The sequence below is a fragment of the Hemiscyllium ocellatum genome, chromosome 14 (assembly GCF_020745735.1).
Source record: "Hemiscyllium ocellatum isolate sHemOce1 chromosome 14, sHemOce1.pat.X.cur, whole genome shotgun sequence".
NCBI lineage: Eukaryota > Metazoa > Chordata > Chondrichthyes > Orectolobiformes > Hemiscylliidae > Hemiscyllium > Hemiscyllium ocellatum.
The window spans coordinates 28557429-28582376 of NC_083414.1; the positions used below are offsets into that span (position 1 = coordinate 28557429).

General features: G+C 39.5%; 1 protein-coding gene across 4 annotated transcripts in view; it reads left to right on the forward strand.

Moving 5' to 3' along the window:
* Nucleotides 1-24948, forward strand: part of fbln2 (fibulin 2) — a 181667-nt gene that overhangs the window by 128343 nt on the left and 28376 nt on the right. For all 4 annotated transcript variants that reach the window (XM_060835552.1, XM_060835553.1, XM_060835551.1 and 1 more), the window contains 5 exons: nt 10288-10377; nt 12164-12265; nt 12461-12598; nt 19434-19568; nt 22247-22384. In XM_060835552.1, the coding sequence (XP_060691535.1) occupies nt 10288-10377; nt 12164-12265; nt 12461-12598; nt 19434-19568; nt 22247-22384 (603 nt within the window). The remainder of the gene's footprint in view (nt 1-10287; nt 10378-12163; nt 12266-12460; nt 12599-19433; nt 19569-22246; nt 22385-24948) is intronic.

The following is a 24948-nucleotide window of genomic DNA, read 5'->3' on the forward strand; positions in this document are numbered from 1 at the left end:
AAGCTAAGTGTTTTCAGTTCTGTAATAGTCTCATTTTGCGATCAAAATTACAATGAGGCTCAAGACATTTACTGTTATTTCCATTTAAATTGCACAGCAACTGTAGGTGAGAGCCAAGTATGTGGTTAAACATAGTACACAAAGACTACTAACTAGGTTATGGAGCTGAAAATGTTACTTTGCTGTCTGACTTATGATTGAAATGTATTGAGTAGAAGGTGCAGCATTTGCAAGGTGGAAATAAACTTAGTTTGCCACAAATCTGTTAACTTCACCCTTTTCCTGCTTTGAACAATGCAATCAATGATAATTCCTGTTAAATTACCATATATACTCGACTCATAGACAATCTCATGTAAAAGTCAACCCCGTATTTTTGGCCAAATAACCTGGAATATTCCTTATATCTCATGCAAAGGTCGACCCTAGTTCTTCACCGATAACAGATCAATGTTTATGAGTCAGTGTGCCAGCTGTCACGTTGTGTTCCAGCTTTCCAGTCTGCCAGTTGTTCTGCCCTGCTTCCGGTCTTCAAGTCCGCTGGCTGTTGTGTTCCACTCCAGGCGTTCAGAATTATCATAATTTTTTTTTGTTCAGAAATCAGTTGGGCTTTTGCTAATGATACAGTCTGAATTTTGATGGTCATCAATTTCAGCCCTTCAAAAGTAGTATCCATGCAATAGTCGACCCTATAAATTAAACCTTAAAAAGTAGTCAAAAAATGCAACTATTACTCAGGTATGTACAGTATATTTTATTCAAGAATTAACTATTACATCTCTCTTTCCTTCAGTATTTAATTAGTATATATTTTTTTAAAATACATAATTCATAAATTTTTCAGTGTTTTTAATTTCTACTTTTTTCTCTCTCTCTAGCTTATTTTCCTTCTGCCTCTATATTTCTGTTGCTGTATCGGGTCTGCATTGAATTAAATCTCTCTAATTCTCTTTTCCTTCTTGGTTTTTGCACTATTTATTTAAGAAATAGTTCCTCTTCCTCTGGATTTAAGTTTCTGCATGCTTGGTATCCCTCAATGAGATATTATCAACAGGCAATTCTAGCAGCTTGTGATATAAAAAAATGTTCAAATCTAAATGTGCTGGGACAAGTGTAACAATTGGCAAATATTGCTGGATTCCCTGCCATAGCAAATTATGGTTCATCAACATACCTGGCCTTACTTCAGAGGAGGTAAATCAAGGTTTCATTTGTGCCGGACATTAAAAGCAGATCTGCAATCTATTATTCTTTACAAGAAACTCTGTACCCACACCTGAAAATGTCACCTGCAGTAAGAGAATTAGACTAGATTCCCTACAGTGTAGAAACAGGGCCTTTAGCCCAACAAGTCCACATCAACTGTCCGAACAGTAACCCACTCAAACTCATTCCTCTACCCTATATTTACTCTGGACTAACACAGCTATCACTATGGACAATTTAGCATGGCTAATTCACCTGGCCTACACATCTTTGGATTGTGGGAGGAAACCGGAGCACCCGGAGGAAACCTGCACAGACACAGGGAGAGTGTGCAAACTCCACAGAGGCAGTTCCCCAAGGTGGGATTTTAACCCAGGTCCCTGGTGCTATGAGGTAGCAGTGCTAACCACTGAGCCACCATGCCACCCTGAATTAATTGGAGGTTCCTTGACAAAAATGTCAAAATCATTTGAAACCCGAATTCTTCTTGAAGACGACTTAGTGCATGTCACAAGGGCTGCAAAGTCTTCAATTTTAATTAGGTGGCTACCTTTTGAAGTGGCATTGTCCCATTTCCACCTGACGGGAACCCTGAAAACTTATTCCAATGAGTGCTATCAATATGATTTTGTTCAATGGTTCAGGTTGGAGGCGCATGTTTAGTGACTGCATTACAGATCCACAACTATTTCTAGTTTATATAAATGATATGGATTTATAAACTCAGCGCAGACTGGTCATAATTGCAAATGATACCAAGTGAAAATGAACTGTGCAATCAGAAGAGACAGCTTTGAAATTGTCTAATGAATTGAACAAATTATCAGCAGACAGAATGATAGCCAAAAAAAATCAGAGAATTGTAAGGACTGACACATAAGAAGGAAAAATAAATGAGATGAAATAGCTGAGAATAAAGTGGAAAGTGACTTGGAAGTCTTGAGTTGGATCAACATTAAATATGTACAACAGATGCAGAATGCCAATGAGTAGAGTCAATGCAATGTTGATTTGGAAAAGTAAAGCAATAGAACATAAACCAAAGGAGTTAATGCATAAACTGTACAACATTCTGTGAAGATTGCATCTTGAATACTTTATACAATTCTACTTGCCAACAGATGAGAGATGTTTATGTCCTGGAGGTATTGCAGAAATGGACGAGGAAGCTAATCTTCAATATTTGGGCCTGAGTTTTCTGTTGCCGTCTGTAATTACTCCTGCCAGGAAATGACATACCATGCTTTGTTTGTCTTGACCAACTTCACATATCCACAATAGCTCCCCTGCAACCAGTCTGTGGCATCCATAATCCAATTACTCCTCAGCCCCCCCCTTTCTGATGCTGTCCACTTTTTCTTCCAGAAGAGACCTCAATAGCTTTCCAATCGTGGTCAAATGATAAAAATATTGACTGTTTTGGATGTCACTTTTGATTTATTTTTGGTGTTTCTATTTGTCTTGATCTGGAAATGGAATTTTGAGTTATTAAGAAGGAATACATTGACTTGGGCTTTCCAGTTTAGGACAGATGTAGCTCGGGTATCTTATAGGGGTATACAAGTTTTTAGGGTTATTGAGAAAAAACTGAGTCAAAAAAATAAAGCAAACTAACAGATTCAGAGTTCAACTAATAAAAGATAATGTTAATGTTGAAATAAGGAAATACTTCATTCAAATGATACATTTTATGTTTATGAAACATTTTGCTAGATAGAGTAGTCAAGATAAAATCCACAAAACCACTAAAAGGTCCCTGGATGGGATTTTGTATTGTGGAATGCCAAGAGTCTCTTTACATATGTATTGTATATCATCATTTTTAATTACCCTATGAACCCGGTGTGATTATTTATTAGGCGAATATTGTGAGTAAACTGTGGAGCCAACTCAATAAATCTTAATACAATCTAATTAGGCACAGAAGATGTTCTTTGGTTTACTCAGTGTGTCAACTTGTAAATGAGCTAACATAATTTTGTCTTGAGTTCTGTTATAATTTCCCTCCTTACTTATCTGGAAGAATTCATGTGTGGAGCGATATTGTTCTTGGTTCTGTGACAATGAATTAGGTTTTCTATGCAATTTTGATACGTATTTTCAAACATTACATAATTTTCCTGGCATTCTTTGTTTCCTTATGGATAAGTTTCCTGTATTGTTCAGACAATATTTAACATTCATATTGCCCCTGACTGTCTGGTAAGAATGTAAAATGTGCTGGATACAGTGAAGGGGAGAGATTAACTGTCAAGTACTCTATTTCATACATATTTTAATTCCCAACATATTTTTAAATTTAAAAACTGAATTAATAAGAGTAAATTTAACCTTAATGATTGGCAGGCCCAGTTTAAAATCTGTTTAAATTACTTAAAGCCTTATCCAAAGATTGGGCAGTTACAATCAAATTAGTGACTTCGTTGCTACAAAACTGAAGGGAGAGGGCCTAGCCATCCTTAATGCCATTTGATTTTCGAATGACAGCTATTCTTTCCACAGAGCCCATGCTAGTGTGAAACTTTGGCATGATGGAATGAAGAAACATCAGAACATGTAAAGACTTCTGTCAGTTTGTAACCTTATAGAGTCATAGAGATGCACAGCACGGAAACAGACCCTTCGGTCCAACTTGTCCATGCTGACCAGATATCCCAACCCAGTCTAGTCCCAAATGCTAGCACCTGGCCCATATCCCTCCAAACCCTTCCTATTCACATACCCATCCAAATGCCTTTTAAATGTTGCAATTGTATTAGCCTCCACCACTTCCTCTGGAAGCTCATTCCATACACGTACCACCCTCTGCGTGAAAAAGTTGCCCCTTAGGTATCTTTTATATTTTTCTCCTCTCACCCTAAACCTATGCTCTCTAGTTCTGGACTTCCCCCATCAGAAGGAAGAGACTTTGTCTATTTATCCTATCTATACCCGTGTGTGTGTGTGTGTGTGTGAGAGAGAAATGGGCTGCTAGAGGAAGTGGCAGAGGCTAGTACAATTGCAACATTTAAAAGGCATCTGGATGGATATGGGCCAGGTGCTGGCAAGTGGGACTAGATTGGGTTGGAATATCTGATTGGCATGGATGAGTTGGATTGAAGGGTCTGTTTCCATACTGTACATCTCTATGACTCTATAATTTTGTAAACCTCTATAAGGTCACCCCTCAGCCTCTGATGCTCCAGGGAAAACAGCCTCAGCCTGTTCAGCCTCTCCCAATAGCTCAACTCCTCCAACCCTGGCAACATCCTTGTAACTTTTTTCTGAACCCTTTCAAGTTTCACAACACCTTTCCGATAGAAAGGAGACCAGAATTGCATGCAATATTCCAACAGTGGTCTAACGAGTGTCCTGTACAGCCACAACATGTCCTCCCAACTCCTGTACTCAATACTCTGACCAATAAAGGAAAGCATACCAAATGCCTTCTTCACTATCCTATCTACCTGTGACTCCACCTTCAAGGAGCTATGAACCTGCACTCCAAGGTCTCTTTGTTCAGCAATACTCCCCAGGACCTTACCATGAAATGTATAAGTCCTACTAAGACTTGCTTTCTCAAAATACAGCATCTCGCATTTATCTGAATTAAACTCCATCTGCCACTCCTCAGCTCATTGGCCCACCTGGTCCAGATCCTGTTGTAATCTGAGATAACCTTCTTCGCTGTCCACCACACCTCCAATTTTGGTGTCATCTGCAAACTTACTTCCTATACCTCTTATGTTCACATTCAAATCATTTATATAAATGATGAAAAGTAGTTGACCCAGCACTGATCCTTTTGGCACTCCACTGATCACAGGCCTCCAGTTTGAAAAAAAACAACACTCCACCACCACCTTTGAGCCAGGTGTGTATCCACATGGCTAGTTCTCCCTGTATTCTGTGAGATCTAACCTTGCTAACCAGTCTCCCATGAGGAACCTTGTCAAACACCTTAATGAAGTCCAGATAGATCACATCTACGGCTCTACCCTCATCAATCCTCTTTGTTACTTCTTCAAAAAACCCAATCAAGTTTGTGAGACATGATTTCCCATGCACAAAACCATGTTGACTATCCCTAATCAGTCCTTGCACTTCCAAATACATGTACATCCTGTCCCTCAGGATTCCCTCCAACAACTTGCTCACCACTGACATCAAGCTCACTGATCTATAGTTCCCTGGCTTGTCTTTCCACATTTCTTAAAAAGTGGCACTACGTTAACCAACCTCCAGTGTCCCAGCATCTGACCTGTGACTATCGATGATACAAGTATTTTAGCAAGAGCCCCAGCAATCACTTCTCTAGCTTCCCACAGAGGACTAGGATACACATGGTCAGGTCCTGGAGGTTTATTCACTTTTATGCATTTCAAGACATCCAGCACTTCCTCCTTTGTAATGTGGACATTTTGCAAGATGTCACCATCTCTTTCCCTACATTTCACATCTTCCATATTCTTTTCCATAGTAAATACTGGTGCAAAATACTTGTTTAGTATCTCCTCCATTTTCTGCGACTCCACACAAAGGCCACCTTGCTGATCTTTGAGAGGCCCTATTCTCTCCCTAGTTACCCTTTTGTCCTTAATATATTTGTAAAAGCCCTTTGGATTCTCCTTAACTCTATTTACCAAAGTTATCTCTTGTCCGCTTTTTGCCCTCCCGATTTCTCTCTTAAGTAAACTCCTCCTTCCTTTCTACTCTTCTAAGGATTCACTCGATCTATCCTGTCTGTACCTGACATATGCTTCCTTCTTCTTCCTAACCAAACCCTCAATTTCTTTAGTCATCCAGCATTCCCTATGCCTATCAGCCATTCCTTTCACCGTAACAGGAAGATACTGTCTCTGGACTCTCGTTATCTCATTTCTGAAGGCTTCCCATTTACCAGCTATCCCTTTACCTGCGAACATCTGCCCCCAGTCAGCTTTTGAAAGTTCTTGCCTAATACCATCAAAGTTGGCCTTCCTCCAATTTAGAACTTCAACTTTTAGTTCTATCCTTTTCCATCACTATTTTAAATCTAATGGAATTATGGTGCTGGCCCCAAAGTGCTCCCCCACTGACACCTCAGTCACCTGCCCTGCCTTATTTCCCAAGAGTAGGTCAAGTTTTGCACCTTCTGTAGTAGGTACATCCACATACTGAATCGGAAGATTTTCTTGTACACATTTACCAAATTCTGCTCCATCTAAACCCTTAACACTATGGCAGTCCCAGTCTTTGTTTGGAGAATTAAAATCCCTGACCATAACCACCCTGTTATTCTTATAGATAACTGAGATCTCCTTAAAAATTAGTTTCTCAATTTCCCTCTGACTGTTGGGGGGGTCTATAATACAATCCCAATAAGGTGATTCTGCCTTTCTTATTTCTCAGTTCTACCCAAATAACTTCCCTGGATGTATTTCCGGGAATATCCTCCCTCAGCACAGCTGTAATGCTATCCCTTATCAAAAATGCCACTCCCCCCATCTCTCTTGCCTCCCTTTCTATTCTCCCTGTCGCATTTGTATCCTAGAAATTAAGCTGCCAGTCTTGTGCATCCCTGAGCCACATTTCTGTAAATGCAATGAAATCCCAGTCCCATGTTCCTAACTATGCTCTGAACTCATCTGCCTTCCCTGTTAGGCCACTTGCATTGAAATAAATGCAATTTAATTTATCAGTCCTACCTTGTTCTCTGCTTTGTCCCTGCCTGCCCTAACTGTTTGACTTGCTTCTGTTCTCAACTGAACCAACTAGACCAGCCTCAGATTGATCTCTTTCCTCACTACCTCCCTGGCTTCCAATTGCCCCCACCTTACTAGTTTAAATCCTCCTGAGCAGCTCTAGCAAATTTCCCTGCCAGTATATTAGCCCCCTTCCAATTCAGGTGCAAATCTGTTCTTCTTGTACAGGCCACTTTTACCCCAAAAGAGATTCCAATGATCCAAAAATTGAATCCTTCTCCCATACACCAGCTCCTCAGCCATGCATTCATCAGCTCTATCCTCCTATTCCTGCCCTCACTAGCTCGTAGCATCGGGAGTAACCCAGATATTACTGCTCTCGAGGATCTCCTTTTTAAATTCCTGCCTAACTCTCTGTAATCTCCCTTTAGAATCTCAACCTTTTCCCTTCCTATGTCGTTGGTTCCAATGTGGACAATGACCTCTTGATGGCCCCTCTCCCCCTTGAGAACATTCTGCACCCTCTCTGAGACATCCTTGATCCTGGCACACATTCTTCTTATTTTTCACTGCTGGCCACAGAAATGTTTGTCTATACCTCGGACTAGAGAGTCCCCTAGCACAATTGATCTCTTGGAACCCAACATACCCCTCATTGTATTAGAGCCAGTCTCAATACCAGAAACTTGGCTGTTTGTGCTTTGTTCTCCTGAGAATCCATTACTTTCCACATTTTCCAAAACAGCATACATGTTTGAAATGGGGATAGCCACAGAAGACTGCTATACTAACTGCCTACTTCTCTTACCTTTCCTGGAGTTAACCCATCTATGTGACTGTATCTGCGACTTTTCCCCTTTCCTATAACTGCCATCTATCACATCCCCTTGCTCTTTTAAATTCCTCATTGCCTCTAACTGTCTCTCCAACCGATCCATTTGATCTGTTAGGATTCACAACCAATGGCAATTATTGAAGATGTAATCTCCAGTACCCCGTAAACTCTCCTTAAACTCCCACATCCGACAAGAACAGCATATCATTCTCCTAAAGGCCATTTTTGCTCCTTCACAATCTACAGACCCAGAAAATAACTCCATCTTATTCCTCTACAAAACACTGCTCCAACCTAACTTAACACTTATAGCTTATATTTTGTTTATTCAAAACACATACCTTAAAAAACATATAATCAAGAAAGAATCCACTCTACTCACTACTGCAGATGTTCTGTAGGCCATACTTAAAACTATCCACTTATGAGTTTCTGTGCTGTGACCTCTGCCAAACAAGTTTCTCCAAATTAGTTGCGAATTTCACTGTTTGTAAATTTTTCCAGACGCACTCTGATGCCCAGCAATACATGAATTCAAACAGCAAAGGTAGTAATTGTGCAGATTCACTGTGGTGTCAGTTTGTTTCTCTCTCTCTCTCTCCTGCAATGATCTTACCATGTGCTTCCTTTGTCTGCTGCTCTCCCTTTTAAAACTGCTGTTGTTTTGACTTTTTTTCTCCCAAGTTCCAAAACAATGCAACAGCATATAAAACAGTAATTGCTGCTCCTAGAATTGGAGGAAATCACCTCCAACACCTAAAATACCTTAAAAAAAAGGAGCAGCTGTTACAGCCAGAAGTTTTTCCCAACCTCCATCTTGGATTACCCAGATTCTTTTATGAGACAACACAGAAAAGTATACCCCACAACCTTCACATTCCTTTTTGCCTTACTCTCCTTAACAGCACCGCCATGTTCTTATTCAATTCTTATTTATCTATTTATCTCCTCACTTCACCCCCAAGTCCCAATCATACAGCTTAGTTATGCCATAGTCACACACTTCCTCCATCGAAACCAGAGTAGTGATGAAATGACTTCACTTGCAATATTCCTTCTTCTCCAATAGTCTTTCACCTCCCATCCTGATATGTTGAGTTTTCCCCTTCACAATTTTGCCCCTTCTGCATCCCAGCATGCCACCTCCCAACTCCTGAATTGCCTTTCCCAGTATTCTCACCACAGCACTGGCCTCTGATAACTGGCCTCCTCCCCCACCATTTAAATTTCAGTGACCTGACCTCCTGGACTGACCATGGTCCACCCTCTGAACAACTTGAAAAGACTATTCCAACTGATGAATGACCAGACTCCTGTGTAATCTCTGTCCAATTTTCTGACTGCCTCTCTGCTATTCTTTGGCCTAGTTGCACCATACATACAGGATTGACTATGGCCCACTCCCTGGACTGTGGTGCCAATGATCCCCAGACCCCAATCACCTGACTGGCCCATGGTCAAGTCCCTGGATTGATAGTGGATGATGCCCTTACGTCACTATACCTGTACCCACTGACTCAAGACCATTCCCCCCTTGACTTCACTGGGGACTACTCCTCTTAGACCTTTGATACATGGTCATTTGGTTAAAGCACACGCTGTGCGTTTACCACATACACAGCCGGGACATATTGTAGGCGTGACATTGACATAGTATTGTGTCATATAGCAACATGGCCACCTAATTGACATATCAGAGCAAAAATCAAAAGTTGGCTGCCAAATTTCTGTACTAAAAGGGAAGGTAAGTCAGAAGCACTGTTAATCTGTGGTTGTTAATGAAGTGACAGGATTTAAAAAAGCATGACATGGCAAGGGAGAGATGCTGTGCATATCCAAGTTGGTGCAAAGTGAATGAGAGTTAAGAGAGCAAGCTTAGAACCCTGAGGTGCACTCAGATCCAATCTATATGATGCGTGCCTGTCCATTCTCACAAATGATCTGGCAACAACATAACAATGCTTCGTATCAATGCATTCCAAAGTGCAGTATTGAAGTGGAGAACTACTGTGACTGAGTCAGAGATGTGCCATGATGTGGTCCATGCCCGATACCCATCTCCAGAGATAAACAATGTAGGAGGTCCTACATTTAGGAGTTGTTGGGGACTGCTGGTCAACATGGAGGCCCAGTCCAGAGGAACAAGCATTGGGCAGGAATAATCAGGTTTATTCAGATTTTCAAGTCAGGAATTGTCAGCATCTAGGTTATTTCTACTATCTAGGAGAACAGCCAACTGCAAATAAGTGAGTTGGGAATAGGTAAAGTACTGAGATGTTAATATATGCAGATGGACCTCACATTGCTTACTAGTGAGATTCTCATCCTGCGTTTCAAACATTGGTTCTAGAATTGGAATTCTTTCTCTTGATGTTGAGAATCTCATTTTTCTGATCTCACTAATTAATCCCAACTGACTCATCATTTGGAAGCTAGGATGATTCAACCTGAGGTATTTTTAAACTTTAATTATCTTGAAATTGTTGATATAGCAATCATACAACATATTTTGATGATTGAATTTTATAGTGAGATATTAAGCTCATATTTATTTCATGGCCTACATATCGATATTTGATACAGAGTATGAAGATGAGGAAAACAGTTTCACTGAAGCAAAGACTACTCAAGTAACACAAACTGGAACATCTGTTAAAATGGATCGCTGTAAAGGTATGCTTGTATTAAGAATAATATTGTCAAATTCGCACTTCGAATCTTGCTGGAAGAAGGACATATTGGTTTATAACATGCTCAATAGGTGTGACTTCTACTTTGTTCAGAAGAACTTCACATGTATGTAGGGTTTAAAAGAAAGTTTCCAGTTGAAAGGCTTTTGCCCGAAACATCGATTCTCCTGCTCCTTGGATTCTGCCTGACCTGCTGTCCTTTTCCAGCACCCCACTCTTGACCGATCTCCAGCATCTGCAGTCCTCACTTTCTCCCTTTGAAGGAAAGATGTCTCTTAAATATGCGTCATTGATGAAGCAGAAACTTGTTTGTAAAAAAATCCTGCATAAAGTGAACACATCAAATCAGAATATCATTGAGTATTTTCCATAATTCAAGGTTGACGAATTCTTCTGAGATGGATAAGTGTCTGTAGGGCAATGAAAACAAGGGGAAGTTAAAATAAGTTAGTTTGTATCCCACTGTATTAGTTGTTACAGGAAAAAGCTTCACTTGAATTTTGCAAAGGGTAGGAAGTGAGCTTACAGAATATTTATACTGATGTTATATCGACTATGTTGAAATTACTTTAAAGTTTCAAAGCTTCATAGTCATGCTGCCAAAGGTGAAAAAAGGATGAGTTTTTCATTGCCGTAACTCTCTCCATTTTATTTTGATAAATGCATTTCTCCTTCACTGTCCTCTGTCTGTCTGTCTGTCTCTCTCCACCCCACATCATCTTTCTGTTATTGGAATAGCTATATATGATTATCATTATCAATGGCAGTCAAAACAATATAAAACAAAGAACTGTGGATATTGGAAATCTGAAAGAAACAAAAACAGAAATTGCTGGAGAAACTCTACCAGCATCTACGGAGAGAAAACACATTTAACGTTTTGAGTTCTGTGACACTTCTTCAGTCAAAATAATAGTTCAAATCTTATAAGAAAGATTCAAACCAATTTTAAGGCTGCTTTTAACTCCCTTTTATTTGACAATAATGGTGGGATGAAGACTGGTAAATTAGAAGCAACATTCCCCCTCTATTTTGGTATGGCAGTCATGAATGTATAGATGTTTTCACTGTAGCAGGAAACTGATGTATGGATGTTTTCAGCGTAGCAGGACACTAATGTCGTGATAAAATGCTACGGCAAGACGCATGACCAATGCCAAGACCAATGGCCAATACCAGGCTCACCAGAGAGACTGGTCAAGCCCAGTCAGGACCAAAGCAATTGTTACACTGTTGTAGATGCCTCGTGGGCCAGGCATAACAGGACATGCTTTTCAGGAAAAAGGAAAGGGAGCATTGGATCTTCCCCATCAAACATCCTCTCCCTCTTCCTACTCACAGATTGCTGAGCATCATTCTTGTAGCTCATGCCTGGCAATTACTCAGCCATCATGAAATCCTGCTTCTGACCATTGGCAGGTACTGATTCCCATCAGAATTGAGCAGGATTAGTTCACACTCCACTATGGCCAGGTAAACTGGATGCTTACACTACTGTCTGCATTGTGAATTCAGATCATAAAATAACACTGAGTCTCAAAAATCTGGAGTTTATTTAACCTCTCTCCAAACGTTCTGATACAGTCATCACTCACATCGTTATACATCACCACTGATTTGTAGTTGTTGGCACAATTGAGTTGTATTAAGAATAGTGTCAATGTAACAGACAACTTTCCAAAAGAAAAAGTCATCTTCGAAGAAATGCTTATAACCCTTAGCATTTACTTAAATGCATCATCCATTTTTGCCAACTTTTTTCCTTACAGATGCTAGTCCATGCGTGCACCGTTGCACACAGATTGGAGAAAACACTATTTGTTCCTGTTTCTCTGGTTATAGACTGATGGCTGATCAGTTTTCATGCGAAGGTAAATGCATGATTACATCCTGCAAAATATAAAAGATAATAGCAACTTTTTGTTTAGTTTGAAGTTATTACTTGAATTTCTTTGCCGGAGGTTGTTAAGGCAGATTATATATTATGACAAATATTGTTTGTTTCTAATTATTTAATGATACTGTAATTTTAAATAAAATTGTGTGCCATAATTTACTGATTATAGATGTGAATGAATGCATAATGGAGTCACACAACTGTTCAAGAGAAGAATCCTGTGTGAATACTCAGGGATCGTTCCACTGTGTCCCTGCAAAGATCTGTGAGAATGGCTTTATTCGAAATGCAAATGACAAATGTGTCGGTAAGAACAGAAAGCCCTAGCGCATGTAACCTTCAAACTGCTGCTTATTTACTTATCTGAATAGAATTCTATGCTAGTGTTCCACATGGAATTAGAGATATCAAATTGAAACACAGTTTGTCCAGAATTTCTGCCAGGCCTGCCCTGATTGCCTGCTGTAGCCTTGGCAACAGACCAGTGGAGGTTTAGAGAAATAGTCGTAAATGGTCTTTTGTGGTGTTGCTAATGGGGATTCTTAGCAGTTATATTATGGCGGGAGATGTGGAGATTTTGAACATTCCTGAGAGGCTCTAAGGCAAAAACATTTTATTTTAAGATAAACTTTGTTGTTTTGCAACTTTGAGTCTGCTTGCAAAGCACTTCCATTGCTGTGTAACATTCTGGGGTGTCCTGAGCTTGTTAGAGACTACAGGATATATCTTATGTTTTATTGGCTAAGGAGGATTGCCACAAGAGCCAGTGAGATTGTTCTCTATAATTTTTAAAATATATTTTTGTTGAAAAATAGATTTTTTTAATATTACAACAAATACAAAACAATACAAAGAAAACACCAGAACAATGTAAAAAACTCAAACCTCCCTAATGTACAAATGTCTCAGTATGTATATAAAAAAATACAAAAAACTCCAACTAACTACTTAACTAAGTAAGTAATAACTAACAACAAACTAATAAATAATAATACAGCTCAGCCAAACAAAGCACTCACTCTTGAATATCAAGAGCATTAATTTTCACATATTCATACGTTCGCAGTTACCCCTCTCTGGATATTGGATTCGTAAAGAACAATCGTTATGGCTATATAAAAGCCCAAAACAAATCTGTGTACAAGTATTCCAAAGCAGACCGCTATTGTCTTACAGAAATTCTCAGTTTTGTGTTGTACCATACTTATGACAAAACCCAAAGGGATGTGCTCCATAACAATCTTCCACCAACTCGACAGGCCCGGGGATTTTCGGATATCCAACCTAACAAGATATTCTTTCTTGCACAGAAAGGGAGGATGCTGAAAAGAATTTTCTTTTGTGCATTTAGAGGGAACACACTGGGCCAAGAAGAAGAGAGATCAGGTCTCTCTCTCTCTGTAATTTACCTTGGCTCATTAATCCTGTCCTCATGTCTGATTCCATCCTCACCTTACCACACAAAAAAAGACCAAAGAACTGCAGATGCTGATGAGGGTGGCACGGTGGCTCAGTGGTTAGCATTGTTGTCTCACAGCACCAGGGACCTGGGTTCAATTCCAGCCTCGGGTGACTTTGCAGATTCTCTCTGTGTCTGCGTGGTTTTCCTCCGGGTGCTCTGGTTTCCTCCCACAATGCAAAGATGTGCCGATTAGGTGAATTGGCCATGCTAATTGTTGGTTAGGTGCATTAGTCAGGGGAAATGTGGAGTTGGGGAATTGGTGTGGGTGGGTTACACTTTAAAGGGTCATTGTGGACTTGTTGGGCCGAAGGGCCTGTTTCCACACTGCAGGGATTCTATGATTCTATGCTGGAAATTGAAAGCAAAAAAGAAATTGTGTGAACAACTGTGCAGGTCTGGCAGCAATGGTGGACAGAAATCAGAGTTAATGTTTCGAGTCCAGTATCTTTGAATAAGCAACAAGTAGGTTAGACCAGGGAAACTCAGTGGAAATTATCTATCAAGACTTCTAAAAGGCCTTTGATAAAGGTGCCTCATGGGATGTTGCTGAGTAAGGTGAGGGCCCATGGTGAGCTACTGGCATGGATTGAGGATTGGTTGTCCGACAGAAGGCAGAGAATTGGGATAAAAGATTCTTTTTCGGAATGGCTGCTGGTGACAAGTGGTGTCCCACAAGGTTCAGTGTTGGGGCCACAGTTGTTCACTTTATATATTAATGATCTGGATGAAGGGACTGGGGGCATTCTGGCGAAGTTTACCGATGATACGAAGTTAGGTGGACAGGCAGGTAGTACTGAGGAGGTGGGGAGGCTGCAGAAAGATTTAGACAATTTAGAAGAGTGGTCTAGGAAATGGCTGATGAAATTCAATGTGAGCAAATGCAAGGTCTTGCACATTGGAAAAAAAGAATACAGGCATGGATTATTTTCTAGACGGTGAGAAAATTTGTAACACCAAAGTACAAAGAGATCTGGGAGTGCTAGTCCAGGATTCTCTAAAGGTTAACTTGCAGGTTGAGTCTATGGTTAAGAAGGCAAATGACATGTTGTCATTTATCTCAAGAGGGTTGGAATATAAAAGCAGCGATGTGCTTCTGACACTTTATAAAGCTCTAGTTAGGCCCCATTTAGAATACTGTGAACAATTTTGGGTCCCAGACCTCAGGAAGGTCATACTGGCACTGGGGCATGTCCAGTGGAGATTCATACGGATGATCCCTGGAATGGTAGGCCTAACATACAATGAACAGCTGAGGATCTTGGGATTGTATTCATTAGAATTTAGAAGGTTGAGGGAGATCTAATAGAAACTTACAAGATAATGCATGACTTAGAAAGGGTGAACGATGGAAAGTTATTTCCATTAAATGGGGAGACTAGGACCCGTGGGCACAGTCTTAGAATTAGAGGGGGGGGTCAATTCAGAACAAAAATGAAGAGACATTTCTTCAGCCAGCGAGGGGTGGGCCTGTGGAATTCATTGTCATGGAGCACAGTGGGGGATGGGACGCTGGGTCTCAAGGCAGAGATTGATAAATTCTTGATCTCTCAAGGAATTAAGGGATATGGGAAGAGTGCAGGTAAGTGGCGGTGAAATGCCCATCAGCCATGATTGAATGGCGGAGTGGACTCGATGGCCGAATGGCCTTACTTCCACTCTTATGTCTTATGGTCTTATGGACACTTCTACAGCAGTTCTGAAAAGTCTGTTGAGTTTTTCCAGCAACTTTGTTCACATCTTAGCACATCTTGTTGTTGGAATTACTCATAGTGCCGTTTGGCCAGTGGCTTCCACTCTCTGCTTCTCAGTGAAGTCCTGAACATGCAGGTTCCCTCCCTGACATCACTTCCCTTGAATATTACCAGCTTTGGACATTCCCAGGAGCCCAGTCAATCTGTCTATGTGAGCCAGCAGCTTCCCACTTTCCCTTGGCATAGATGAGGTGACCATTCCAGGTGTGATCACACACTGTACTGTCTCCACCCCTCCTTTGAGTGAGGTTGCCACCTGACCATGGATGACCTCCTCCCACATGACCTTGTTTCCATCATGACTTAACCATATTCTGCCCCCTCCCTTTACAAATGTAGCTGTCCCCCTTCTCAACTGTTACCTCCACTTCCCTTGGCATGGAAACCCTGAGCTCAATGAATAGGTTCCCAAGTTGCCTTTCCCATTGGGAGCATTGCTTCCTAATCACCCTGACCTGCCTCTCCATTTAAGATCTATGTGTGGACTAGATTCATTGACTGCGGCTCAATGCCCTAAGTGACCAAACCAGACAGCCCCAGATGAGAAGTGAAAAGGCCTGACTGATGTCCATATATCTTCCCAATTGAATTAGCCCACTACCTACTCTTCCCCCATGCTTCAGGTACTCTCATATCCTTTCTCCCTCCAAGATACAGGGGAGAGGGGATTTAGGAATGATGCTGTTTAGGTGGACGATGGGAGTTTGGGGAGGGATGAAGATGGAAGAGGAGCTGATGGAAGAAGGTAGTCAGGTCTTTGTGGTGGAGTGGGAAGGGAGCTGGATTGCATTGATGGCAAGGAGACAAAACTCAGTAAACTTCTAAAACAATTATAGAAGTGTGTTACAGTTTCAAAACATGCCATAACTGATCGAAAATATTAAAAATAATCAACAAAAACCATCCCTGCCATTGAGGTGAAGACCACCTCTGGGATCACAACTTTAGCTCATGTGGTCAAAGAGGCATGGTTACATCATCCATTTAAGCCATTGCTGCTTGTCTCAATAGTAGACCTTGCTGCCTGCTAAAGAAAATGATAATGTCACTGAACTGGAACTCTACAGACTAACTCTGGGGATTTACATGTATATCCCATCACAGTAGTTGATGGAATTTAAATTCAGTTAGTAAATCTAGAATTGAAAGCTAGTTTCAGTCATGGTGACAGTGAAACTATCAACAATGGTTGCAAAAATCCATCTGGTTCACTTCTGACCTTTAGAGAAGGAAATCCATCATCTTCACCTGATCTGCCCTTTTTGTGACTCTAGACCCTCAACAATGTGGCTGACTTTTTACAACTCCCTGAAATGGCCTAACAAACCATTCAGTTGTGGCAGTAAGGGATGATCAAGCAATGTTGGGTCTTGCCAATAGTGCCCACATCCCATAAAGGAGCAAAAGCCTTTCTCTAAATCAATGACCGAACAACTTGTGAGGAAGCATCACTGGACTGGAATTGTTAATTCTGATTTCTCACATGCTGCCAGATATGCTGCGTTTTTCCAGCAATTTCTGTTTTTGTGACTGAACAACTTACAGTTGACAAATTACAAATGAGTAAAGATCATCTCACAAGTGAAAAGATGTATCAAAGTTTTTCAAAGTTCTGGCTACACGATTTAATTAAAAAGATTGCTAAATGGATCAGCTTGAATTATTATGAAATTGCACTTAAATTATTTCAATCAAGAATATTGTGTGTACAATTGATGCTCTGATACAATTGTGGTGGCTCACAATTCTTCAATGGTAATTGCTCACTTGAAAATCATGAAATACAGTTCAATTCTAAACATGGGTTAATATACCAGCAAGAAAGGATATTTGTATGATTCCTTAGCTACACTGGTTTGATTATAAACTCGTTTATTGCAGCAGCTGAACAGGAATAAAACCAATGCTTAAACCTTACTTGTGTACAGATTGAATTGCGGCATAGCCTACTCAATAAAAGATGTAGATTTGTAATTTGTGTTGCTATGAAAATGTGAAAGTGATCAATCTCTTCACAATTACGATAGTAAAAATGAATTTACAATGCTGCTGTAATACAGTGTCGATTCATACCAGATGGGTGTTCAAAAATATACAATAGTCTTAAGATGTCTGCCATATGGGGAATGAGTACCAATGTTTCATTACTTCATAGATTACTGAACAAGAATCAAATGTAATTAGAACTTGGGTCTGGAATTGAAGCAGTGTGTGTGTGGGTTGAAGCGTGTACAATAACCAGCAATTTGAACAGATTTATAAAAGTCTCTATATAATAGTAGAATTGATTGTTGCACAAGCTGCCTTTATTTAATGCAGTGAAAGAAAAGTTATATCTGGGCTGCCAGTGAGATGGGAAATTTGGAGTGAATACATTTCAGTGTGGAGTCCATGAACCAACTAAAATGTGGGTAGTTGCAGCCCATGTAGACAAATAACTGTGACCTCACGAGTATGAACATGAAAATGTTTCCACAGTGCTTTGACCACCCATCTGGTTTTCATCATCTTGGTATTACAGCAGTATTGCAAAATCATTTCTACCCAAAAGAAACTGAGAAGGCATTCATTTGCCTCTGTGTTGTAATTTCAACTCAGCGAAGTTCAATTATTGCAAATTGCAAACATGTTTATTTTACCAAATGAGTTATGCTGCAATGCAAATGACAATTCTGTGGTTATTTCAGCTGCTGAATGAGAAATACTTTCACTTTTATTTGTACCATGGAACTATATGAAGTAATTCTCAATATTGCTTTCCTTTTTCACCAGCGGAAGGTCATTTTTGAAAGAAAACAAATTAAACATAACAAATCCATAAGCATTTGTCAGCACTTGACTATGACATTGCTTACATTAACCATATTGTTTGCCGATTACAGAAGGTCCTTCTCTAACGATACACAGTCAGCCAGATGGAAAAATGGTGCAACATTTTGTTTTAACAAATTATTGAATAAAAATTAAATGTTTTGAAGTTTAAATGATACCACTGATAATGTTTCCAGTTTAACCTAAAATAAAGATCAATAAATATGTTTGTTACCTTTAATTGATTTTATTTCCTGTTTTTCTTTACATTGGCAGTCTTATTTAATTCCACACTCAAGCTCATTATCATTGTATTATCTGAAGTTGTTCTATAAGCCTGAACAGATTTTAATGCCAGATGGCTGCTCACTGAGTCCTTGCTGATATCTACTTCAGATTTAGAAATGATTGAATTCTTAGGTTAATTGTTGACCTGTGCAGTAAATTGAATATGTTGATTATTTAAATCTCTGTTCTGTGTACATGTGCATATATGTGCACAATAGATGTATTGTGGAATCAAGCTGAAAACTAGTTGACTGAATGTAACTGTGTAAAAATAGTTACTGTGGGAAGTAACTTTTTTGGAATTTTACCATCAGGAATGGAAGCCCCAATCGACTAAATCTTTTGTAGTCTAATGCGCTTAATTTCTAAAACACAGCCTGACTTATGACCTTATCTTTTACAGTCCATTTAGCCCGACTGGTATTGTTCGACATCAAAGTGTACTATATTTAAAAAGTAGCCAATCACTGACTTGAACTATACAAAAACTCCATTGAAACAAACAATAATAACGTGAATCACACAAGGCTGCAGAGCATGTGCAGTGAGACTAGTAGCATTCATGTAATTTGCTGTTTATACAGCTGCTCTATCTATCCAAAGCCATAGACAAATGAACATTGGCTCCTTCATCACCAATGCACCTTTACCTGTTCTGAAATATTGAATTACCTCCTACAGTAGTGTATGGTTTCTCAACTTTATAGGTCAGACATAAAAAACACCTTCCACATTTATCATCATGATTGATTGCATTTATTTGTAACTTTAGCAATGGAAATATGAGAGTTAATATTTTGACAGTTATGTTTTGCAATGTTTTCCTACAGACATTAATGAGTGTTTGTTGGCGACCCAGTACTGCAAATTTGGGGAAACCTGTATTAATACAGTTGGTTCCTTTAGATGCCAGAAAACAATTACTTGTGGAGCAGGCTATGAACAAGTGGATGATCACTGCCAAGGTTTGAAATAAGTCTAAAGTTCTTTAATATTAAATATTCTCAGTCTGTTGACTTTTTTTTACTGAATTCAATTATATAATCAATCTGTAAGGTAATGTTAATTATTGAATTGGTAAATCTAGAGGTCTAACAATCCAGAGCATTTTAGTTCAATTCTATGATGTCAGAGAATTTACATTTACATGTAGAAGAATGTGCCTGGATCTGGTACAACTGAAAATGAGGTGCTAACCTGGTGAAGTGACAACACAGGACTACATTCATGCTAAACAGCAAACCCAGCAGGCTATAAATAGAACCAAATGGTCCCAAAATAAATGAGTTAAATCCACAATCCACTTGTCAATTGTGATGGGTAGTTAAGCATCTAATGCTAAATGGTTAGAAATCATTTTCAGTCAGAGGTGCTGAGTAGATGATCCTTTTCAGCTTCCTCAGATGCCTTCATGATCACTGTTGTCAGTTTACAGCCACTGTGCTGTGATTCACTCCACGTGACACTAAGAAATAGCAGAGGACAATGGACACAGTACAGGTTACAGGTCTTGACAACATTCCAGCTGCAGTACTGAAATTGTACGCTCTCGAACCAGCTGTTTTGCTGTCTAAGGTAAAACAAAGAAGTGTAGGTATTGGAAATCTGAAGCACAAACAGAAATCACTGGTGAAACTCAGCAGGTCTAGCAGCATCAGTGTCAGATGGACAGTTCTGATCAAGAATCACTGGACTCGAAACATTAACTCTGTTTTCTGCCCACAGATGCTGCCAGACTTGCTGAGTTTCACTAGTGATTTCTGTTTTGTTTGCCAATAAAGGTGTTTGAGAATAGATACAGCATTGTTATCTAGGTGGAAGTGAGGACTGCAGATTCATGAGGAATGGCTTTTGCCCGAAATGTTGATTCTCCTGCTCCTCAGATGTTGCCTGACCTCCTGTGTTTTTCCACACTCTTGACAACATATCCATTATTGTGCAAAATCACTCAAGTGCAACATTGTACAACTCATGAAAGTATCCCTATCAAGGCATTCCCAACTTGCAGGTGGTTGTTAATAGAAGCCTTTAATAATTGTATCAAGCACCAGTTACTTACCAATAAACTGTTCAATGGTGCTTGTTCTGCCTGGACAAGCCAGCTCCAAATCTTAATGCAACCAGATGAGCACAACCTGAATTTCATTCAAAAAGTGATAAGGACTGCTCTTTACACTAAGACAGTATTTCACTAATCAAGGCAGTTCTACATAAACAAAACCAGTGAGGATCGTAAGGAAAACGCTCCAGGAGCTGCTACTTTATCTGGCACAAAAGAATGGTTGTGGCCTCAGAAAGGAACTTTTCCACTCTGCTGGAGTATCCCTTTGTTATTCCTGGCACCTACTAATCTGCAATTACCTGATAGAAGAGACACAGCAACTTCCTCCACTTGAGTCAGGAAAAAAATCTGATGAGTCCCGTTGACGTTACGCCGCACAAGTTAGCATGTATCCACTAAATTTCCACTTTACCCAAGCCCAGCAAAACAATGCTGTTAAAATCAGAACTGTTGATAAAGAAGCTGCTTAATTCTAACTGCACACTGCTGCATTTCCACTCCACAAGGGTAATTAAAATTCCTGTCATGTTACATAAACACCATTAACAAGGCTCTACCTGTTTCTTTTGGCCCATCTAAGGTGATGGTGAGAATCCTACATTGAAAATGTAACTGGTTATTTACCAATGAGCCTTCCAGCTCAGACTCGATTACGACCACTCTGCTATATCCTGTGGAGCAGGATTTCTTTTTATGTAGCGTGGCAGCTCTTGCAGAATCGCAAATTCTATATTTTGGCCACCCACATTTCATACTGTATAATCACCCATATTTCACATTGTATAATTGTTCACATTCCACACTGTATAATCACCCACATTTTACGCCATTATAATCAATAGTCTGCCAGAAACATATTTAATGATTTCACTTAAACCAGTGCGGCAAATGTTCTAGAAGAAAAAAATCCTAGCAAGACATCCTGCAGTTGCACTCATGTTAAAATTAGACCTCCAACTCCACCTTGTGGTTGAATACTGTCGATAGAACTAACAGAGAACAGTTAAAACGCAGAAATCTGAGGCATTAGTATGGATAGCTGCTTTATTTGGGAATGTGTCGCCAATAACAATAATAATTTGGGACCTTTCACATATTAAAATATTCTTTGGTGTTAGACGGGGTGTTACAAAACATAATGTGATGCTGAATCATGTCAGAAGATATCAGGACAAATGACAACACCATAACTGCTATGCCTCATTAAAAATTCATTTTCACTCCCTATGACTTCTTTGATTCTTTTACACACATGAAAATGTATACGACACCAAATATTGAAATACATCACAAGGATAGTGCCAAATAGCTAATAATGAATGCCTGGTAACAATTCCACTCCCAGACTTAAAGACATTCAGCTAAAAAAAATTCTTCATTACATATTGTTGTTATTTAAGATAAATTGCTTCCATGCTACTTGTTATTATTGTGTGGCTGTAAAGAGAAGTGGCCTAGTAGTGCCGAGATAATTCTTGTACTAGTATCCTTCTGCATGATGAATTAGATAAACACAGCCTTGCTTCATGATTAACACAGTGCTGAGCAGTGGATGCTGACGCAATCTTTTTCCATTTCCAGATATCAATGAATGTGAGCGAGGCAATCACAACTGTGCAGTAAATTATGAATGTCAGAACACTCCAGGGTCATTCCGTTGTCATCTAAAAATGCGTTGCTCTGAGGGATTTCTGCAGGATTCACAAGGCATCTGCCATGGTAATAGACTTTCTGAAAGAAATCTTGAAAAGAGACAAAATTAATTAAAAGTTGAATCCAGTTTAATATTTTATGGAACTGTACATCCAAGTAATTTTGTAAAAATGAAAGCCAGCAGTCGAAATTGAATCTGTTAACCCATTAGGTGCACCTTTTGAGGCACTTACAAGAATTAGGTAAATTTCTTTCACTGAATATGGTGTGCAGAAGTGTGGAGATATATTCAACATCAAAGTTTTACATAACTCAATGTAACAAATGTTTAACGTTATAAATTCATAACAATATAACAGTGATACCGTTTAGTTTCAATTTAATGTAGTGTTCATTATTTCTCAACTTACTTCCAATTTAAGAAAATGGCTCAGAAAGCTCTCCCATTCCTCCCACTTGCAGTTTTTAAACCTTGGATCTTCTTCAACTCAGCAGAGTTCCAATTTTAAAAATCATTTTAAAACTCACAAATTATGATGCAAAAACAAATCATTCCTTGACCCTCCACCCCACAACACTGCTGCAGTGGGAAACCAAGTAGCCAAGGCCTAGATGTCTACAGATTGACCAAGCTATGCCTTCAAAATGTTTTCTTTCTGATTTTGCAGTTACTTGAATAATAAAATTATTATTCTGGATGATTTTTCTGAAAAACCTGTTAAAGAATAATTTGTTGTGCTTTGTTTAGGTGAATGTCAGTAAATTATTTTGAACAATGCTAGTGAGTTTTGATGAAACATTTGGATGGGTATATGAATAGGAAGGGTTTGGAGAGATATGGGCCGGGTGCTGGCAGGTGGGACTAGATTGGGTTGGGATATCTGGTCGGCATGGATGGGTTGGACCGAAGGGTCTGTTTCCATGCTGTACATCTCTATGACTCTATGAACCGTAAATTCAATGCAGGAGCACATCTAAATGCATTCCAAAAACAATGGTGAAATAATATTATTCTTACAAATTAAGATAATTCCTTTGTGATATCGTTGACAATTTCTACCCCACTTGGAGGCAGCATGAAGCATGTTTTCAATCCACCATAAAAGTGCAACCATGGGGAAATAAATATTTGCCTTCAATGGAGGTGTTAATTCAGATGGAGAGGATACTTTGAATGAATCAGTTGCCTAGGGAATGCTGCAGCTGTGCAGAGACACTGTGACATGACTGTCCTGCCATTTGATTCCTATCACCTGTCAGACTTAACATCAAGCCAAAGATGGAAGCAAAATGTTGCTTTTATGCAAATTGTAACTTCACTGAGACAATCACAAGTAATTGGGTTTAGATTGAAATGGACTTCTGCATGCTCCCCACCCAAAATAAAATTGCTTTTACTTTTGGGAGAAAAATGCTTTCAAATGCTGCTAATATACCTCCAGGATTATGCTAGACTCAATCCTTCACACAGCACTGGTCAGCATCCAAGGGAAGATGCAGCATTTAGATGCAATGTGCATAGATTGTTGATTAATTGCCCACTGATGTTTGGGAATAAAATATGGGACACATACCTCCACAAACACAATGCCCTTGATGAATGTAATCCCATAGTATTGTGTATAGGCATGCATATGCATGACTACTGCCTTATATATATAGGAAATTGTTTGAATAAAATACTGAAAGGAATGTATGATTGTACAACTATGAAACTGATTGCAACTCCTGATAGCCACACAAATGTAATTTTACATGGAAAGTCAGAGGTTGCTGTCAGGGATTCCCTGCTCTCCATAGGGTACACTGTTGGAGACTGCACAGGTGGAAATCCACTGAAATCATCTGAAATGATTTGAACTTCCACTATTAATCTCTGCAAAAACCCCTCAAAACATTATGTATTGTTGAATGAGGTGTAACTAGGGTTACATCTGTATACTAACTTCATAGTGGGCAGCACGGTGGCACAGTGGTTAGCACTGCTGCCTCACAGTGCCAGAGACCCTGGTTCAATTCCCGCCTCAGGCGACTGACTGTGTGGAGTTTGTACGTTCTCCCCGTGTCTGCATGGGTTTCCTCCGGGTACTCTGGTTTCCTCCCACCGTCCAAAGATGTGCAGGTCAGGTGAATTGACTACGCTAAATTGCCCATAGTGTTAGGTAAGGGGTAAATGTAGGGGTATGGGTGGGTTGCGCTTCGGCGGGTCAGTGTGGACTTGTTGGGCTGAAGGGCCTGTTTCCACACTGTAAGTAATCTAATCTAATCTAATTATGAATAATTACTTTGTGCTGCTGAAAACTAATTTTATATTTGTAGAATATGACATTTCTCCATTGATTTTCAGGTTTATTCAAAAAGTTTATAATCGTTCAGCTTCTACCTTAATTCCACGTGCATGTCTTAGTCTTCAGTTTTTAGTTTGTGAATAATTATAAGTTGTGACAGGCAAAGTCCAAGCCATAGAGATCATCAGATCTTTGTTGGCGATTTTTTAAAGTCAGCAGCAAGCACCGTTACTTCACCAATGGCTGCAAAAGCAGGGTCATTCACAATCAAATTGTGTTTTTTACACTGTTATACCAGATTAAAAATATCCACTGTGCTTTATGAAACTCAAGACTTTAAAA